At 56.0% G+C, this 19,039-nt stretch overlaps 1 protein-coding gene and 1 long non-coding RNA gene across 7 annotated transcripts in view; one reads left to right on the forward strand and one right to left on the reverse strand.

The window, feature by feature from the left end:
* Window positions 1–19,039, reverse strand: part of CRHR2 (corticotropin releasing hormone receptor 2) — a 47,441-nt gene that overhangs the window by 15,016 nt on the left and 13,386 nt on the right. For 3 of the 6 annotated variants that reach the window (XM_038557237.1, XM_038557232.1, XM_038557234.1), the window contains 3 exons: window positions 16,214–16,339; window positions 2,128–2,213; window positions 156–265 (listed from right to left, as the gene is read on the reverse strand). In XM_038557237.1, coding sequence (XP_038413165.1) covers window positions 156–265; window positions 2,128–2,213; window positions 16,214–16,339 — 322 coding nt within the window. Of the gene's footprint in view, window positions 1–155; window positions 266–2,127; window positions 2,214–16,213; window positions 16,340–16,462; window positions 16,599–19,039 lie in introns of those variants that run through there. The other 3 variants (XM_038557236.1, XM_038557235.1, XM_038557233.1) reach the window with 3 other exon arrangements.
* Window positions 8,383–13,662, forward strand: LOC102153651. Its single transcript, XR_005369669.1, has 3 exons — window positions 8,383–9,108; window positions 10,159–10,251; window positions 12,730–13,662. It is a non-coding gene; the product is annotated as an uncharacterized LOC102153651 (long non-coding RNA).

The raw sequence follows: 19,039 nt of genomic DNA on the forward strand, positions 1-19,039 counted from the left end.
GCTTGCCAGTGGTCAGTGCCCTGGCACCTCCTCAGACCCCTCTGTCCGTTGGCCTCAGGGCCCCCCCAAGTGGAGGCAAGAACGTGTGGGAGGGGTGAAGGGGGTGCTGTGGGGAGAGGGCCAGGGAAGAGCAGCAGGGGGTGGGGTGGACTCACCGCAGGGTCAGGAAAAGCAGGAAGGCGGCCACAAGGGCAGCCACTGAAACGCAGTGACCCAGGTAGTTGACAACGAGGGCGATGCGGTAGTGCAGGTCATACTTCCTCTGCTGGACAGACAGACAAGCAGGCAGACAAGTAGATGGAGGCATGAGGCACATGGAGGGTGGGGCTGTGGCCACCCTAAGCGGCCTGACCCTGGAGGCAGAAGTGGCTTCAAGTGTCATTACCAGTTCTGGCTCCTAGAGCTCACTCCTGTTGGCCATGGGTAGCTCTTAATAGATTTTTTTTTAAGATTTTATTTATTTATTCATGAGAGACAGAGAGAGAGAGAGAGAGAGAGAGAGAGGCGCAGAGACACAGGCAGAGGGAGAAGCAGGCTCCATGCAGGGAGCCCGTTGTGGGACTCGATCCCGGGACCCTGGGATCACACCCTGAGCCAAAATCAGATGCTCAACCCCTGAGCCAGCCAGAGATCCCTCTTGATATATTGCTTTTTTTTAAGTTGTTAAATATTTTATTATTGTTTTTTACATTTTTTAAATTGGAGTTCAATTTGCCAACATATAGCATAATACCCAGTGCTCACCCCATCTCTCTTGATAGATTTAAATGGCTGCACTCAGGCCTCCTGACATGCCATTTGGGGGCAGGTTTGGACACACCGCATTCTGGGATATGCCAGAGGTGTGGCTATCTAGATTCTACTGTCATTTTAATTCTGGACGGGGAGTTGTCACACCTGTGTTTAATCTCTGCTCAGACCCTCGCTGGCTGAGTGACTGAGGGTAAGTGGATTTAGATCTCTGGGCCTCAGTTTTGACATCTGTATTACGGAGCCAACCTGCCCTCCTGCTGCAGACGCAGCAAGCTCTGGGAGGTCCCTGGGTGCCCGGGGAGCAACGAGGGGGCACAATGTCTGTAGAGAAGTTAAGAACAAGATTAACGCCACACAAAAGCTGGTCTCCTTTTCGTGATCTCCGCGACGCTGCCCCCGACCCCATGCCCACTGCGGATTGCCACTGCTCAGAGAGGCTGTCGGTGGAGACGGGAGGGCAGCGGTCTGGCGGGAGCCTCCTTCTTTATGGCCCATCCCACTGGCCACTGCTGTGGCCCCACTGCAGACCCCCTCTGGCTCACATTTTGTAGCATCGCCTTCTCAGGGTAGCTACACGTTTTTCCTCTGAACTTGGACTTTCTGGGGGAAAGTCGCAGCCTCACTGGGGGCTGTAATGGGTGAATGGGGAGGAGGGTAGAGGTGGGCTATGGCAGTTTGGGTCAGGAATGAAGTGTAGCTTCAAGGGGCAGGAGGCTGGGGATGCCTGGGTGGCTCAGTGGTTGAGCGCCTGCCTTCAGCTCAGGGAGTGATCCTGGAGTCCCGGGATCGAGTCCCACATCGGGAGACCTGTGAGGAGCCTGCTTCTCCCTCTGCTTGGGTCTCTGCCTCTCTCTCTGCATCTCTCATGAATAAATAAAATCTTTAATAAATTTTTAAAAGCGGGGAGGAGGCTGGCACTGCAGGCAGCGTGGGGCCCAGTTCCAGAGCAAGGGTGCTGCTGAGGTCCGAGCAGGACCCAGATGCCCACGGGTCCCACCCTTCTGGAGGCTGTGCTTGTTTCCATGTGGACTCATAGAATCAGAAAGCTCAATGGAGCAGCTGAGGCCCAGGGGAGGAAGGAAGTCACACAGCCCGTTCGATGTTGGGACACCGGTCATACCGTCTTCCCCTTCTTGTGTCACATGCCATCTTGGCTGTGTCCTCTGTTAGCCAGAGCTCTCCCAAAGGTGAGTCCCCCTTCTCTACTGTGGTGTCACTGAGCAGAGGACAGGACACGGAGGCAGGGGAAGCAGTGCAAAAAGGTGTGGTTGGGTTGCACGAGGCCTGGTTCTGTCACTCTTGGGATCCTCTGTGCTCGACCTGAGGCCTGATACCTGTACAAGGACCACAGCTGGGGCAGGTGGGGCCACTCACCTTATCGTCCAAAATGGGCTCACACTGTGAGTAGTTGATCCGTGAAGCCCACGTCCCATTCTCCAAGCACTCCCGGTAGGCATTCCCTACAAAAGAGGCCAAGCACCATGAGGCAGGTCACTCCCCTCCTCCAGATCACTCTCTGGCTCCCTGGTGCCCACAGGACAAGGTTCATACTTCTCAGCCTCTCTGGGCCAGGAAACACAACACACATTTAAAAGTTCATGTGAAAAAAAAAAAAAAAAGAAAGAAAAAAAACAAAAATAAAAAAAAATAAAAGTTCATGTGAAAGACATTTACTTGAAAATTATGGGGCAGCCTGGGGGTGGCTCAGCGGTTTACGCCACCTTCAGCCCAAGGTGTGATCCTGGAGACCAGGGATCAAGTCCCACATCAGGTTCCCTGCATGGAGCCTGCTTCTCCCTCTGCCTCTCTCTCTCTCTCTCTCTCTGTCTCTCATGAATAAATAAATAAAATATTTAAAGAAAAAAAATAGTGCAAAAGGCTTACCGCACATGGTAGCTCAAAGGCATGATAAAACCCATTTTGGATACAATCTTTGATGAGCAATTTGTGTACTTTCTTTAATTTTGTTCGAAACTGAACCTGCCTTGGAGCCCTGGGTTGTGGCTGAAGATCTGCTGCCTTCGGCGCTCTGAATAATTTCCATTCTTCTCTCATTTTATACCGATGCGATCCATACTTTTCCCCACCAGCATTAACACTTCTGTTTTAACAACAGCTATACCATTCAGAGTGGGTGTTTACCAGACCAGACTTTCAAACCCTTTAGGTACGCTCGTCCATTCCATCCCTCCAGCAACCCCATGATTAACAGTAACCCATTTTCCAGAAGGGGAAACTGAGGCACAAAGAGATTAACCTACTGGTCAAAAGATACACAGGTGAGAAGAAGTAGAGGCAGGATGCAAATCCCGAAGGTCTGGCTTCTGGCTGCGCGTTGTAAGCCCTGGCCCCTGAGCAGTGGCACACAGGAAGGAGGGACACTCGGGGAAACGGGGTGTGTGCCAACCTCGAGCTGTGGCGGCCCGGGAGGGCCTGTGTGGTGTCTCTCGGTGTCTGATGGGAGCAGGGTATGCACCGAGACGCTTCAGAGCACCCACGTGGGACATGCAGGAGCGCAGGTCCCCTGGGCAGGGCAGGCAGGAGGGTCACAGAAGGCTCATGCTTACCTTTCCTGAAATCCCAGCTTGTCTGTCAGTCCAGGGTCCTAGGCCACCACCTCCAGGTGGCCCACCCTCAAGGCTCTCGCCAGGAGGAACCCTTCTCACCTGAGAATTCCAGAGCCTTTGCCAGCCTCTGATTTGTGCCATTAGCGCATTAGGTGACCTGCCCCAGTTCACTACAAATTCTGAAAGATCCGTGATTTGGGGGTGATTGGTACTGGGCTTTTGGGCTAATGGGCGGTTGTTGGTGGGTTTTCCTTCTGGTTGATGTTAGATGTATAATAATACAAAGCTAATAAAAATAAAGAGCTCCCGGAGCACAAAGTCACAGAGCTGGAGGGGGAGCCTTAGATTGCTTTTGGAAACAGTTGTGTTCTGAAATAATTAAGTTACTTAAAAAAAAAAAAAAAAAAAAAAAACAACAACCCACTTCTGTTGCGCTGACAGTGAGTTCAAAGCAATGGGATTAAGGGAGCACTTGCTGAGGAGCAGAAACAAGGGGGGGAGATTCTATTAGCTTAATTGTTTTTTAATTTGGTGCTCCGAGCTCCTCGATTTTTCAAATCCCGGGTTGTCAACCGGCGTGTTGCTGCCGCCCTGGCCCTGGTTGGTGGGAGCCCTAGCGATTCAGACCCCGACGTGAGCACACCGGCTCCCTGCCCTTCACCACGGCACCCACATCCGCTCAGGTGTTCTCCTTCCTCAGAAGGAGAAGGTCACCTAAGTGCATTTCAGTGTCACTACAGAAAGATTATGTGCTAGGAGAATTTGATGCTTAGGGTTAGTGATTTACTGAGATAAACGACAGAGTGCAGGGTGAGTCGAAAGGACCCACGTAAAGGGACTTTGGGAGGGCTGGACCTTTTATAAAATGAACAATGGATCACTGATAGGGGTTTAGGGTCCAGTTGGACCCCTGATCCCGACTGGTTCAAAGGGCAGGACATTTACCTTCTAGGGACGTGTTCATAGATGTTATCCAGCTTTCCTGAAGTTCATTGCTAAGCCCCTTCCTTCAGGAAGGCCTCTTTGATTGCTCCCATCTCACAGATTTCTCTCTCATGACTCCCTCAGCCCACCCCGGAGCCCTGCTAGCCTAAGCCTCACACTTCATCCCTTGCTCATAACCTGACCTAAGTTGTTCAGGTGTATGAGTCTGGTCTCACTGATCAGTGCGGGGCTACCCAAGGACACGAATACTTTCCCAAGCATGATCTCCCGTGATGCTACCAACCATGGAGTGGGCTTGGGGATGGGAGGGAGTCAGGACAGAGAAGCTGCAAATCTGAGACCTTTCTAGTCCCTCAGGTCAATGCCCTCGGGGGTGCCAAATTATATGAATTCTGTCTCCTGGCTTTCTTTTTCTGGAATCCAGCCGCCTCCTGCCATCACTCCACACGGCACTTGATATTGACCCTAGCAGGCCTGGCTCAGAGCTGGCTCTGTGCTGAACCACCCCTTGAAGCACCCTCCTCGCTCTCACCCATGGCTCCTGACAAACTCTTACCTATCTTCTAAACCACAGCTCATAACTCAAGTGCCATCTCCGGAAGGCTTCCCCAGCACCCTAGGCATTTAAGCAATCTCTTCTTTTTTTCCTCTAAATGCCTCCTCTAGGTCTTGCCATCTCTTGAAACATGGGCCTTCACATTCTACTGTCCTTGAACCACACCAACACATCCATTTGGTGTCACAATCCAGTACACCCCCCCAACACCCCCCCTACCTCCACCCCACACACGCCCTACATTAATGAGGCCAGTGTCACAAAGCAAATCTTATCTTGACCACAGCTATGTTATTTTTCTTCCTATTCTATTCTAATGAATTCTATTTATTTTATATATAAATGCTGGTCATGACTCACTAAACCGACCTCGCAATCCACTATTGTGCTATGACCCATAGTCTGAAAACCAAAAATCAATTTTAGAGCATTTGCCTTAACTCACTATGGGTTCCATCTTTTGGGGCCTGATCTTTTTTTTTTTTTTTCTTTTTTTTCCCTTTGCTACTGAATTTAAGCTTCCTGGGGACAGACAGATAGGCAGAGACCATATGGGAGTCTCTGAATCCTCCCTAGGAATTAGCCATCAGGTACTCATGGGCTGCATCAAACCAACTCAGATGTGCCAAAACCTTGGAAAGCAGGGTCTGAGATGTGGGATGGGTGGTGGAAGGGGCTTCCCTCTGGGGGCCCAGTCGTGCCTGGAGATGAGTTTCTGGCTATAGAACTGTAGGTACCAGAGGACTGGAAGACAGATGTGCCCACCTCTTCGGGGGAGCTGGCTAATGAGGACACTGTGCCCTCAAGCACAGCTTTGGACAGGAGAGAGTAAGACAGAGGAGTCCCCCCCATCTGGGAAAGTCTGAGGGCAGGTGGCTAGACCAGAATCGCAGGGCTGGATGCAGTGAAGGGAGTGCCTGTTACCACAGCAACACAAGTGCCCCTGCCGAAGATCGATGCCTACGGTGTGCGGTGTGGCCTGCTGGGGGCATTAGGGTCTGGATGACGATGGCAGGATGATGCAAGCAGGATCCTTTCTTCCAGGGCTCTGTGGCCTAGGAATCCTGGTCCCTCTTCCCAGCAGCATGCCAGGTCTCTTCCCCCAAAGTGGCCCTGTCCTGTCCAAAGTCCGCATTACAATGGTCTTTCCCTCTTTCGGATGCCCCTTCTTGATAGGAGTTCCTGGTTCAGGCAGTCACCTAAGTGGTTCAGAAGCCTGGTTGGGAGAAGATGGGGACTGATATTCTGGCTGTAATCTTGTCTCTGGCTGGCTGGCTGGCTAAGTGACCTTAGCGAAGTCTCTTCTCTCTTGGCCTCAGTTTCTCCTCTCAGTAAGAGTAATGTACATCCTTTTGCAAAGATGTGATCGGCATCTCACGTAGGTCAAGTAGCTGCTGTGTAGGACTTTTCAATCTTCCATGTGACAACTCCAAACATCCCTATATCACTTCCAAGTGCTCCCTGGGTTGGCACTTCTTTCTCTGATAGTCGAACTGACAAGGCTTGGGAGACAGGGACCAGGAGGGACCATTTTTGGATGGACGTTACGGGGGAGAGTGTAAGACCCAGGTCGGGCATGGGGAGTGAGTGGGACTGGTGGAGGGGCAGCAGAATGGTCACTGGATATCTGGGGCGGGGTGGGGGGAATGACATGAAGTTAGGGCAAGAGGTGCTGGCTGGCAGGGAGGTGGGAAGGTACCAGAAGCAATATTTACTGAAGGAATGAGGTCACTGCGGGGGACAGGACCTTTCAGCACTGCGGACAGAAGGATAGGGCTCCCTGCTCCCCACGGGGCGTGCACCTGCCGGCACCTTGGAGAGCTCCTGAAACACCGCCTTCCCACCCTGCATTCAGCCCAGGGCCCTGCACCCAGTCCAAGAAGATCACACTAATTTGTGACCCTCTTTCAAGGCCCAGCTCCTCTGGATGCTTCCAAGGCTGCTCCAGTTCCCTGAGGGTTCCACTGCTCGCTGCTCCTAGTCCACCCTTGGGAGGGTGGGAGGCTTAGGTCGCCTTATCCTCTGGCCCTTCCCTGAGAGCTACACAGAGGGGAGCAGACAAGGGGCTCAGGACGGACTGAGGTGGTGCTGTTGGCTGCGCGACTAGGGAACTCTGAGTGAGGAGAGAGGCACAGAGTGGGCCAAGAAGGCAGTCTGCCACCCTGAGGCACCCAGGCTCTGCCAAGCTGCACAGCAAATGCACAACAGTCACACAGGCAGGAGGCACCCAGGGTCTTCCTACAAAGGCCACGGGGAGGCTGCCACTGTAAGTACAACCCCACATGAAGTAGGGGTGTCAGTATGAAACAGTAAACCTGCGGGCAAGCATCCTACAGATTCCAGGCAAGAAAGCCTTGACTGTTCCCAGGAAAGCAAGCTGGAAACTGAATCAGCAGGCATCCTCTTGGGAATTTAAGAGGGCGAGGCAGCTTCTCCCTCATTTGGTCCACAGGGGCCCAAAAAGGACTGTGACATGTCGGGGGTCACCCGGCCACAGTCTGTTCCAGAAGACCCAACACCTTGTGCCACTTCCGCAGTGTCTTGGCCACTTCACGTCCAGATCCCCAGGACAGAAAATGCCTGAGGGGCCAGGTCTCCCACTCTCCGTCCCCTCACCAACCTGTCCTGGGAGCTGGGCTACTCCAGATACAGCCATGTCCTTCCTGTCTGGCTTGAGGCCTTGCTGGGAAACCTTTGCCCTTCGTCTTGGGTCATCTTTCTTATCTTTTATGGAAAAAAAATCTCGCCTGCCTGGACAAGGCCATGAATGCTGTAGGGCCTGATGAATTGCTTTTTGCCTCCAGTGAAGATACCACTTGGGGAAGCGTGGCACAGTCATGGTGCCAATAGCATCATTCCCCTGAGCTTCCCAAACAAGGTGCTTGTCCCTGAGCTAAAACTCCTGCATTGCTCAGATGCTGCTGCAGCTAACTAGGGCTGGCCTGCTCCGGGGCCCAGCTGGAACATTTCCTGTCTTCGTCCCATCCCAGCCCATTGGTGGTGGGGGTGGCAGCTGGTGATGCTCCTCCAAGCTTCGAACCACCTTGACCTAGAAGGAATGCTGGGCTGAGAGATGGGAAATCTGCCAGCATCAACACAAACATCAGGTTGGGAAGGGCCTCCCAGAGCCAGCTGCTTATGACATCTGGGATGAGAGACAGGGAACTCCTAACCATTTCTTCAGTGCTGTGTGGACACTGCTCTTGGGGCCCCAACTGTCCACTGGGGCCTCCAAAAACCCTCAGTTCTTGATTTCCAAAGGACTTTTCACTCATGATGCCTTCCCATCATCCTCAAGGAGGCATGGCAGGGGTAAATGTCTATACTTACAGTAGACACTGGGGAAACTGAGTCAAGGAGGTACAGAGCAGTTTAATTTAGCCCATACTGGGCCCAGGAAACAAGGAAGAGGTGTGACTGGAATCCACTCACAGTGTGAGATCACGGCCCTCCCCAGGGTTGGCGCAAGTGGGAGGAGGTGCCTACCACCCCCCACCTCCAGCCTCTATTGTGCGGGGCTTCCTCCTTCCAGTCATCCCTAGCAACGCTCAATGGGCTTGTCGCCATGACGCCGGTCTGTGGCCAGCACAGGGAAACAGGAGAAGGCGAACAAATGGGGGACCCCTGAGCCATAGACTGCTGTGGAGTGGAGGAACGTCAGGGTTGGGAGACCACGAGACTCATCAAGCTCACCCCCCACCTGCCCCAAAGAAGAGAAAGGCCTGCCCAACAGTGACATAAGCAGTCAGTGGCCTGGCCAGAATTAGAACAGGCTTTCAACCATAGTTGCTGTGAAGTAATGTGGGGTGAAGACATCTTTGGCTGGCAGATCTTCTCTTTACCTCGCTCCAGAGGCCTTTGGGGATCAGACCCTCCGGGTGTAGACAGACTGCTCCCTCCCACACTACCATCCAAGGGCCACAGACTTGCAGTGGCTCAGAGATGACAGAGGGCACACCGCCCAGAAAGAGGCCAACCATCCTTGGCATGACCAGGACCCTCAAAGACATCATCATCATCATCTCATCATCATCATCATCCTTATTCTGGGCCTTATTCTTTACTCCCCCTGCTGACAACACTCCAGCTGTCCACAGGAACCTCACGAGGCCTCACAGCACCTCATGGGGACACCATATTTTCTGTCCCCCTCACACAGATGAGAGCACTGGGACTTGGATGAGGGGGACCTCTCCCATCACTCAGTGACTCAGGGCACAGCCAGGACTTAGATCCAGGGACCAGGGCTCCTCTTGCTCTCCCTCACCCCAACCTGCACCCCTGCAGGTGTGTGACAGGAGCTCCCCACCAGACTCTGGAGCACCTGGTTTCGATGGGCCTTTGGGGATGGTCCCTGAGAGTCACTGGGGGTGGGGCTTTGCTGTGGGGTTCCAGACTCCGCAGGTGGTTGCTTGGGGGTGGGGAGGGCAGGAAAGAGTGCTGCAGCTCTAACTATACTGAGCTAGGAGGGAGAAGAGGGGGAGGGGAAGGTTAGAGTTCTCAGCCAGCCTGGATTTAGATTTCAAAGGCCCATCCTGAAAATCAAGCAGCGTTGCACCAGAATATCTGTTCCTGCACCACGGGGCTATGGATAAGCGGCTGGGAGCGCTAACACCAGCAGAATTGCGGCCCATGCCCTGGACTGGCATTCAAAGCCTTCATGCCTCCACTCCCTCTACCCTCCAGTGGGCACATCACTGGTCCAATTTTTTTAAAAATTTATTTATGATAGGCACACAGTGAGAGAGCGAGAGAGAGAGAGAGGCAGAGACACAGGCAGAGGGAGAAGCAGGCTCCACGCTCCGAGAGCCCGACGTGGGATTCGATCCCGGATCTCCAGGATCGCGCCCTGGGCCAAAGGCAGGCACTAAACCGCTGCGCCACCCAGCGATCGCTCACTGGTCCAATTTTATAAGGCCCTATACAACAACACTTCCTCTGGGAAGTCTTCCCAGCTTACTTTCCCTCCTCTTGGAATCAACCTACTCCCATGTGTCTTATAATCTTGACTGTGCTATTTCACTTAAGAGCAATTATCAGAGAGCTCTTTTCAAGAGTCTCTTTGTCTCTCTGTCTCTGTCTCTGTCTCTGTCTCTGTCTCTCTCTCTCTCTCTCTCTCTCTCTCGGCACCTGGGTGGCTCAGGTGGTTAAGCATTCGACTCTTGATTTCAGCTCAGGTCATGATTGATCTCAGGGTTGTGAGATCGAGCCCTGCGTTGGGCTCTACTCTGGGCGTGAGCTTGCTTGGGATTCTCTCTCTCCCTCTGCCTTCTGCCCATTAGTGCACTAAGTAAATAAAATCTTAAAAAAAAAGTGTCTTTCTCTCTTTCCCTCTAGAACAGAAGCCCTGGGACGGCTCAGGTGTTCCGCATGTTTGAAGAGCTTGTTTCCAGTAAGAAGAGGGCAATCCTCTCACCAACCCAATAAGAGGTAAGCCTGGGCAGGAAACAGACCAGTAAGCAGCTGGAGGTTTCCTGTAAGAGAGGGAGGGGGATCAGGAGTGGTTGCACCTCTGGTCCTCTCTGAGATGAAGGGTCCTCCTCAGGCAGGTGGACCATCATGCCTCTCGGCCGCCTAGGCCTATCCCTGCAGAGGCGGAGAAATCCTAGAGCAAGGGCCAAGAGCTCTCAGCCAGCAGAGGCCATTCTGTGCTCTGGCTTTCTGAGGGACCCTGGGCAAGTATTTTTTCCTTTCTGGGCCAGTCATCCTCCACCCCTAAGCAGCAGGGGAGCAGAGGGGAGGGGAGGGCTGGACTCCAACAGAAAGCCCTGCAGCTGGGGAGCTCTGGAGCATGCAGATGGCCAGAGGAGTATCCACTCTACTCTCTCTTCCCTCCTCCTCCTCGTAGCCAAACCCTGAGTGACGGCCAGGCACAGCCCACTTTCTCTCTCTCCCAGCACCAAAACCACCCTGACACAGGGTTATTAACTCCTTGCCCCTGGGCCTCAGGGCAAGGTCTCAGAATACCAACGGGTCTCACTGGGGACTGAGAATGTAGACCTGAGTTTCTACATTCCCAGCTTCTACTTCCTCAGCCCAGAGGGGAGGCTCTATTTGGAACCCTCCCTGAGGCTCATGCCCTCATACCACACAAATATGACTCTACCGCTTCAAGACCTTCAAGAATCACTCCCACCTCCCCCCAGGAAGCTTTCCAGGAATGTCCCAGTGCCCACCAAGCCCCTCTTTCCAATCCCTGACTGTTGGTTTGGGTGAGTCTGGTCTTGAAGTAGGCCTGGGGTTCTCTGAAGGGAGGGCTCAGCCCTTCCTATTACCAGGTCCCCTCAGTGCTGAAGAGGGGATTTCTGCACAGACAGACCCCATGGGAAGATACCTCTGGCTGGGGACCCCTCAGTTTGTGTTTCCAACACAGACAGTGCTTCAGCATGTTTCTAAAGTGGGGTTCTGAGAAGTAGGCACCCCCAGACCTCTCCAAGGGGTTAGGTCAGGTGGGGTGTCTTTTTTTCCCCTGGTCCCGGCAGATGCCTCAGTACACATGAGCCCAGTAGTTGCCAACAGGATATGGGGAGGGGGGAGCCTGAGAGCCAGAGACTGAGGCTGAACTGCGCTGGGCTTAGTAATTCCGCAGGAGGAAAATGAGCCATGTCCAGGAGGGAGCAGGACTTCCCCTTGCAGCCAGGAGGGCCTGCAGGAGTGGGTGGGAGGAGGTGCCTGGCAGGAGGAGGTGCTGGGGCAGGCAGGATCAAATGAGGGATGGGAGGAGGGAGAGACGGAAGGATTGAGGGAGGAGGGAGGGGAGGGGAGGGAGAGGGGGAAGGGAGAAATGGAGGGAGGAAGACAGCTGGAGAAGAGGAATGAGGGAGGGCAGGAGGGAGAGAGCCTGCAGATAGAAAACAAGAGAGAAGCTGGACAGAGACAGACACGTAGAAGGAAACAGAAAATACATCCAAAGACAAGGAGGGAGCCATACAGAGAGACAGACAGAGACAGACACGGGGACGCACAGACAGGCACACGCAGACATGGGCTCAGAGCCTGCACAGGGGAGTGGGAGGTGGGAGGAAATGGAGTATATTGCCTACTCTGGATTCATCCATTTCCCTTCTCCTTGCAGACGGGGAGACTGAGGCTCAGGAAGGGGATCAGACTTGCTCCAGACATTATGATAGTTTTGTTTTTTTTTTTGTTTTGTTTTGTTTTTTTCATTATGATAGTTTTGGAGTGGCCCAGAATTTGCACCTGCATCCTCTATGGGCTCAGAGAAACCTGGGGGGAGGCAGATGCCCCCTCCTGTCCCGGAACTGCCAAGTCCTCAGCTTCCAGGTCCCCACCCAGAGTGTGTGACCTAGAGCCCCCCACATTTTCCCACCCTGTCAGATGCACTTGCCTCCACTAGGGGCCTGAGTGAGCTGGGAGGGGGGGGGCGGTCCCTAAAGTGGAGACAGGCAGAAAGCCTCCTGGCAGCCACTGCAAGAAAGCTCCGGCACCCTGGGCAGTGTGGGCAGCAGGACTGTGGCCCATCCATTAGCCAGGTCTGACTCAGGGGGACTGAGGTCCCCTCACTGGGCCAGCTCTGCCCTGAGCCCTTGGCTGGGGGCCCCAGACCCGGTTCTCCAGCCCTCTTAGTGATTCCACAACTCCTTGATATCCTTGCAGCTAACCCCTTCTCTGTTGAAGCCAGCACACTTGCTTTCTGAGAGTCAGAATCCCTACTCTGTCACAAGCTGTGTGACTTTCAGAAAGTCAATTTTTCTCTGTGCCTCCATTTCCCCACGTGCAATAGGAGGACAAATACCACGTCTCCATTAAACGGTCAGCGCGCTGATCAATGCGTTAATGCAGGTCAAAGGACAGCACAGACACATGGAGCCTGGGCCAGAGAAGCGTGGGTGGTGGGGAGAGCCTGGAGGGAACTTGGACACACTGACATTGATCGTGGTTTTGCAGGGACGAGCGTGTGTGGTCATGGACAAGTCCCAACCCTTCCCTTGCCTGTCCTGCATCTGGAAATAGTCTCTATTGGTGGATGGAACTTATCAAGGCTCTGAAGGCCTCCAAACCTGCCCCCTGCGGCAGCTAGCTGACCACGCACGGCACCGAAGGATGCCTTGCCCCTAGCAGGAGGTGCTCCCGGGCTTTCCCCTTGCAGCCAACTGCGTGCTGGATGGACATCTGCCCTCAGACGTCCCTTTCATTTCCCTAGGGACGACATATCCCCACCTATGCTCAGCATTTTCCAGGTGTCATCCCGGACTCCTCCCGTGTCCCCATCCCATCCCAGTCCTGTGCATTCCATGTACCCAAGGTCTCCTGCATCTGTCCCCTCCTTGGCCCACCCCCCTCTCCCCCGCCCCCCATCTCCATTTGCCTTGGGTCAGGAGCAGTAGCCTCCTAACCCCTCCTCCTGTCTGTAGAGGCCCTGCGCCCCAAAGCTGAACCCCTCTGCCCCAGGCTCCCTCCCGCACGGAGGCGAGGTCCTCGGCAATGCCCTGCTCCATCTGACCAACATCCACCCGTGTGCTCTCATCTGTTTCTTTCTCCTCCTACGTGCCCTGCAACACTCACCAGTCCCGAGCCACAAAGCACGATTCCATCTTCTCCCATATGCCTGTTAACACTTTCACCTGTCCCCACCTAAAATCCCACCTGTCCCCAGAAGTCCAGCTCAGGGGGCTCAGCCCCGCCCTCCATCCTGCAGGGTGGAGGCACCGAGTCCTTCTTCTGTCCCTTTAAACTATCCCCAAGGGCAGCCCGGTGGCTCAGCGGTTTAGCGCCACCTTCAGCCCAGGGTGTGATCCTGGGGACCAGGGATGGAGTCCTATGTCGGGCTCCCTGCGTGGAGCCTGCTTCTCCCTCTGCCTGTGTCTCTGCCTCAGTGTGTGTGTGTCTCTCATGAATATATAAAATATCTTTTTAAAAAAAACTATCCCTAAGCAGAGTCTCTTCTGGAGGACAGTATTGCCCTGTGATTAAGAGTGAGGGCTGTGGATTCCCGAGCCTCAGTTTTCCTGTCCGTGATATGGGCATAAAAGCAGTATATATCTCAGGAGGTGGGGATGAGTGGGACCACGTGTGCAAGGCTCTCTCCGTGGCAGCTGGCACCCGGACTATGATCCACGCTTGGTAGCTTTGTGGCAGATTCTCTGTGCTCAGCTGAGTGGAAGAAAGTTCACGGGCCTAACGACTTGGGCTATCTAGCCCCGGGAATGCGGCCCTCTAAAGAATGAGGCTTCAGTGGGGGTTTGGCTGTAGCAGAGCAAAACTGGAAGAGGAGCCAGACCCTTGCTCCTTTTCCCCAAGGCTTCTCAGAGGAGCTGTCTTCCTCTCTGCGTGCTCCCACCAAAAAGACAAACAGGGCGAGAGGAAGCAGTGGCCAGGAGGAGGCAGGGCAGGGGGAACAATCACCACATTTCCGCTGCCATTAGCTTCTCTGCTCTTCCCACCTGAGTTGGCCGCACTGGCTAATGGCAGTGCTCCCAGCACCCCATGCTCCTGTTCCCCAGCAGCTATAGTGTGGGCAGCACTTTGGTCTAAATGAAGAAAATTGCTCATTAGATACCAGGAGTTAATTGGCACTATATTTGCCAACCTCAGTGGCGCCCTGACCTCAGCCTCTCGCTTGATATGACATGATTTGGTATGTGCTCCAGCACCGCCTTTGGGAAGTCTTCCCTGTCTCGCCTGACCCCTTCCCCCAGCCTACAACCCCCTTGCTCTCCTGCATCGGGGCATTCATCACTCTGTACTTCTCTTGTCTCTTGCAATCATGAGCCAGAGGGCCTCAATGACAGTGGGGTGGCTGGCACATAGTAGCTGATTAATAAACTGATTAAAGAAACACTGTGCTCTGCTCTGAAGAAGAGACCCAGGCCCTGCCTTCGGGGAGCTCCAGGTTGGTGGGGAGAACAGGAGGCTGAGGTAGGAACCAGAGCAGAGTTCCCTTAGGTCCACGGCTATGGGGTTGAGATGCCTCATCACCTCACTTGGCCCTTTGTCCCCAGGCCCAGTCTGAACCAGAGATCCTATAATCTTGTGATCCAGCTCACGGGACCCTAAAAGTGAAGTTTTATAATCTCAGGCCTGGAAAGGAGCATGGAAACCATTCCTTCTGCTTTTCCACGTCCTGGATCAGGGACCTCACTTCCTCCCAGAGAGATCTGTTTTAATCTAAGCACATCCTCAGATAATGCAGAAATCTTCCTCAGCCGTTCTCCTACCTCTACCACCCACTTCAATAGGAGCACCTCTGCTGCTGGACTCCTCAGAGCAGGGCTCTTCCCCGGGCTCACCGGAGTCCTCCACTGATGCAGACAAGGGAGTGCTGCTTAGCATCAGATGCAGGCACAGCTATTTTGCTCTCTAACCATCACTTTTAATGAAAGCCTCAGCTCTGAGAGTTTGGACAGGGGTGTGTGTGTGTGTGCGCGCGCGCGCGCGTGATGGGAGAGCTGTGCTGCTCTTCAGACACAGACCTGCCGAGAGAGGTTGCTATGATGATTCCAGGAAGAGGGGCCTCAGATAAGCAGCCCCCACCGGCCTGAGGGTCTCGGGAGGACCTCTCTCTGCTGGTGGGGTGGGGCTAGAGATGTGAGTGGCCGGTCAAGGTGGGCCAGTGCATACTGCCTCCTGTAGACTTATAAGCACCCATCAGACCTTCCACGGGGCATAGACTCTCCCCCACCCCCACCCCCACTGAATTACCCCACCTGGATGCTCTGTGACTCCGGCAGCTCCTGCTACCGCCTTCCCCAGAATGGCAAGGCAGCCAGTGATGTGCCAGGAGGAAGGAGGGCGCAGCTCTCTGGGAGATGGGGGGTGGTCCTGATTCAGACACGACGCATTACCTGGACAGTGGGAGTAACGCTGCCCAGGAGCCCTGACTCACAGCCCCGAGGGCCAGTCTGGGACATCCAGGTAGGGATGCGGTGACACCCACACGCTCTGGCCCAGAACCCTCCACGCTCTGCATGCGCCCACCCAACACAAGGGCTCACCCCATCTTTCCTGGCTCCTGCCCTCCTTCCTCTCTGGTAGAGTCTGATGGCGGCACTCACGGTGGGGGGTGGGGGGGTGGGGGGGTGGGAACGGAGCATATGCGCCCCCAACCGTGGCGTGAGTAGCACTGGTTAAACAAAGGGGTGTGGAACTTCAGGCACCCCGAGTAGAGCAGAGCGCTTTGCCCTCAAGGGAAGGCAACCCTCCCTTCTGCCCTTCGGGGCGGTCCCCGTCCGGCTGAGGTCTGGAGCGGCGGTGGGGTCGGGGACACGGGGGGCGCCCCGCGCGGAGAAGCGGCCCTTGACGCCTGCGCCCCGGGGTCGCCCTGGGGTCTCCGACGCCGGCCCGAGCCGTCCCGCTCGCTGAGCCGCTCTTCCGGGGGCGTCGGGCCGCGAGGATCGGGGGTGCGGGTGGGGGGGGGGGGGGGGGCACTCACGGGTCGTGTTGTACTTGACGCCGTTGAAGTACTCGGGACACGGCCTCTCCACCAGCGCGCCCGCCGCGCTCCGGGGCCAGCACGTCCCGATCTGGTCCAGGGTCGTGTTGCAGTAGGAGTAGGGACCTGGAGCGGGGCGCAGAGGAGAGGCGCTCAGCGGGGCCGGCCGGGGCCGGGGCCGGGGCCGGGGCCGGGGCCGGGGCCGGGGCCGGGGCCGGGGCCGGGGCCGGGCGGGGCCGGGGCGCCTACCCTGGGGCTCTGCGGGCGGCCCCCAGCCGTCCAGGAGCAGCTCCTCGGCCAGCGCCAGGCTGCAGTTGGCCTCCAGCAGGCTGTGCAGCAGCGCCGCGTCCATCGCGCCCCGGAGCCGCGCGCCGACCCGGAGCCAGCGTGGGTGCGCGCCCGGCCCGCCCGCCCCGCAGCCTCGACCGCCGGGCGCCCCAGCGGACCCCGCCGAGAGCAGCTGCGGAGCGCGGGTCCGCTCTCGGCCGCGGCCAATGGCGGCGCCAGGGGGCGGGGCCCGGCCTCCCGCGCCCCCGCGCCCCCCCGCGCCGCGCCCCCGGGGCCCCCCGGCCCCACCCCGGCCCCGCCCGCAGTCCGCTGCGCCCGCTCGTCCGAGGATCGAGGGAGGATCGAGGATCGAGGCTCGCAGGTCCCCGGGGCCGCCAGGGGCCGCGACTGCGCTCCCGCCCCGCGCGCGCCGACGAGCCCCTGCAGCGCCCCCCACCCCGGAGCCCCAGCCCGCGGCTCGGGGCCGAGCTTCCACTCTGAGCCCGGGCGCTGGGGGCCGAGGGGCCGCGTGCCGATCCTGCTCCAGAAAGGCCCCTGTGGCCCTGTGGGACGGAAATGCATCGGAGCCGAGGGGCTTGGAGGCGGCGGGAGGCCGTGGAGCGTCTAGTGAGAGCCCGTGGCCTGGACGGGGAGCGCGGACCAGGCCGCGGGGCTGGGGGAGAGAGGCCCGAGCACAACCTGCCCCGCTGAGGGGCTGGAGAGGCCGAGTGGAAGCCCGAGGCAGGCAGAGCACCAGGTCTCCCTCTCGGGTGACTGGGGAGCGGACAGGGCTGTCATTTAATAAGGGGGGGGGGGGGATCTAGGGGAGAAATTGGCTGGAATTATCTGGAGGACTTCAAATACCCTGGTCTTACTGCCCTGAGCTCGAGCGGAAGTAAAGTGAAAACCTGTTTCTGTTCCTTTTGATTTGGCCTGGGCGCCTGAACTGCTTTCCATGCCTGTGTGTGTGTGTGTGTGTGTGTGTGTGTGTGTGTGTAGGACCTACACATCTTTTTTTTTTCTTTAAGATTTTTATTTATTCATGAGAGAGACACACAGAGAGAGAGAGAGAGAGAGAGGCAGAGACACAGGCAGAGGGAGAAGCAGGCTCCATGCAGGGAGCCTGACGTGGGACTCAATCCCAAGACCCCAGGATCATGCCCTGGGCCAAAGGCAGGCACTAAACCACTGAGCCACCCAGGGATCCCGGACCTACACATCATCAGAAGGAATCTGCCCAGGCCCACTCAGGACTGCTGGCTCCATAATTTGTACTGGCTCCAGTGGGATTGCCCAAGGTGGGCCAGCTGCTCACGCCAGCTGAGTTGGGGGAGGGTCAGGGAGGGTGGGGGAGAGGTCCCGGCTCAGGAGACAGGGCCTGGGTATGTGTGGTACACCTCAAACTCAGGCTGGGTTCTGCTCTTGCCTCTATGGCTACTCTCCCTGCATGTTACCCCAATTCTTGCCCTCTTTGGGGGGCCAAGGGTGAAATGTTCTCTGAGGCTCCTGCCAGCCTTGAGAGTCTCTGGCTCTGAGTTATGAGATGCAGAGACTGAGGAAGATGTACGAGTGTGTGTGAGTGTGTGCTGCCTGTCCCTATCTTCAGAGGGCAGGGGGAGCTGGGGCCCGGACCCAGCTGGGCTGGAGGTCCCAGGGGAACTAGTCTTGTCCTCCCCTGTGCTGGCCTCCACCGGAAACAAAGCTGCCAGAGAAGGCCGATAGCACCCTGTACTAGCACTATGCCCTAACAGACAGCGGGGAAGAGGTGGGCTGGGCTGCCTTTGTGTGCTCCCGTGTCCCCAGCCTCCATAGGAATGCTTTTGTCATTGCCAAGGCAGAGCCAGAGAGCCAGAGAGCACTGAGCCTAGGGTTGAGCCCTGGATTCTCTCCAGGGCTAGCTGACTGGCAGGTACCAGGTGCAGATCACCCAGCCAGGTCTGTCCTCTGCCTCTTGAATGGACAGTTAGAGCCCTTGGCTCAGCTCTGGGCAGCAGCAGAGGCAAAGATCCCTTGGTGTTCATAATAGCCTGTGCCAGGAGCAGGGGAGGACAAGTCGAGCCCCAGCCTCAGCTTCCGACCTCTGCATAGTCCTGTCCCCCGGTCCAGGCTGAGCCCTACCACGCAGGGTCCCATATAGGCTAGAGTGTGACTGGCAGGGTCAGCCTATGTCTTCACTGGGAAATAGTCTCATTCATGCTCAAAGGAGGGCCCTCCACACACCGATCACAGTACAGGGGAAAAGAGAGAAACCAAGCTAAGTTATTAATGTGCTTATCATCAGAGCCACTGCACAGGGGTGGCGAGGGCCCAATGACCGGAGGCCGATGACTTCTCGCCTCACATGCAGCTTTCTGCAGAGTAGGATGGCCTGGGAGACTTGGATTGCTCCTAACGGGGAGAGCGCATGTCCAAAAGATTCCTCTGGGAAGTGACTATTCCAGTGGCAGAACCAAAGGCTGGGCCTGCACACAGACCCACAGACCCAAGGTGCCCGGGTTTCTGGGACGCAGGGCCATTTCTACATGGATCCTATTATGATGAGCGTAACTGTCTGTTGTT

Source organism: Canis lupus, chromosome 14, assembly GCF_011100685.1.
Source record: "Canis lupus familiaris isolate Mischka breed German Shepherd chromosome 14, alternate assembly UU_Cfam_GSD_1.0, whole genome shotgun sequence".
Lineage (NCBI taxonomy): Eukaryota > Metazoa > Chordata > Mammalia > Carnivora > Canidae > Canis > Canis lupus.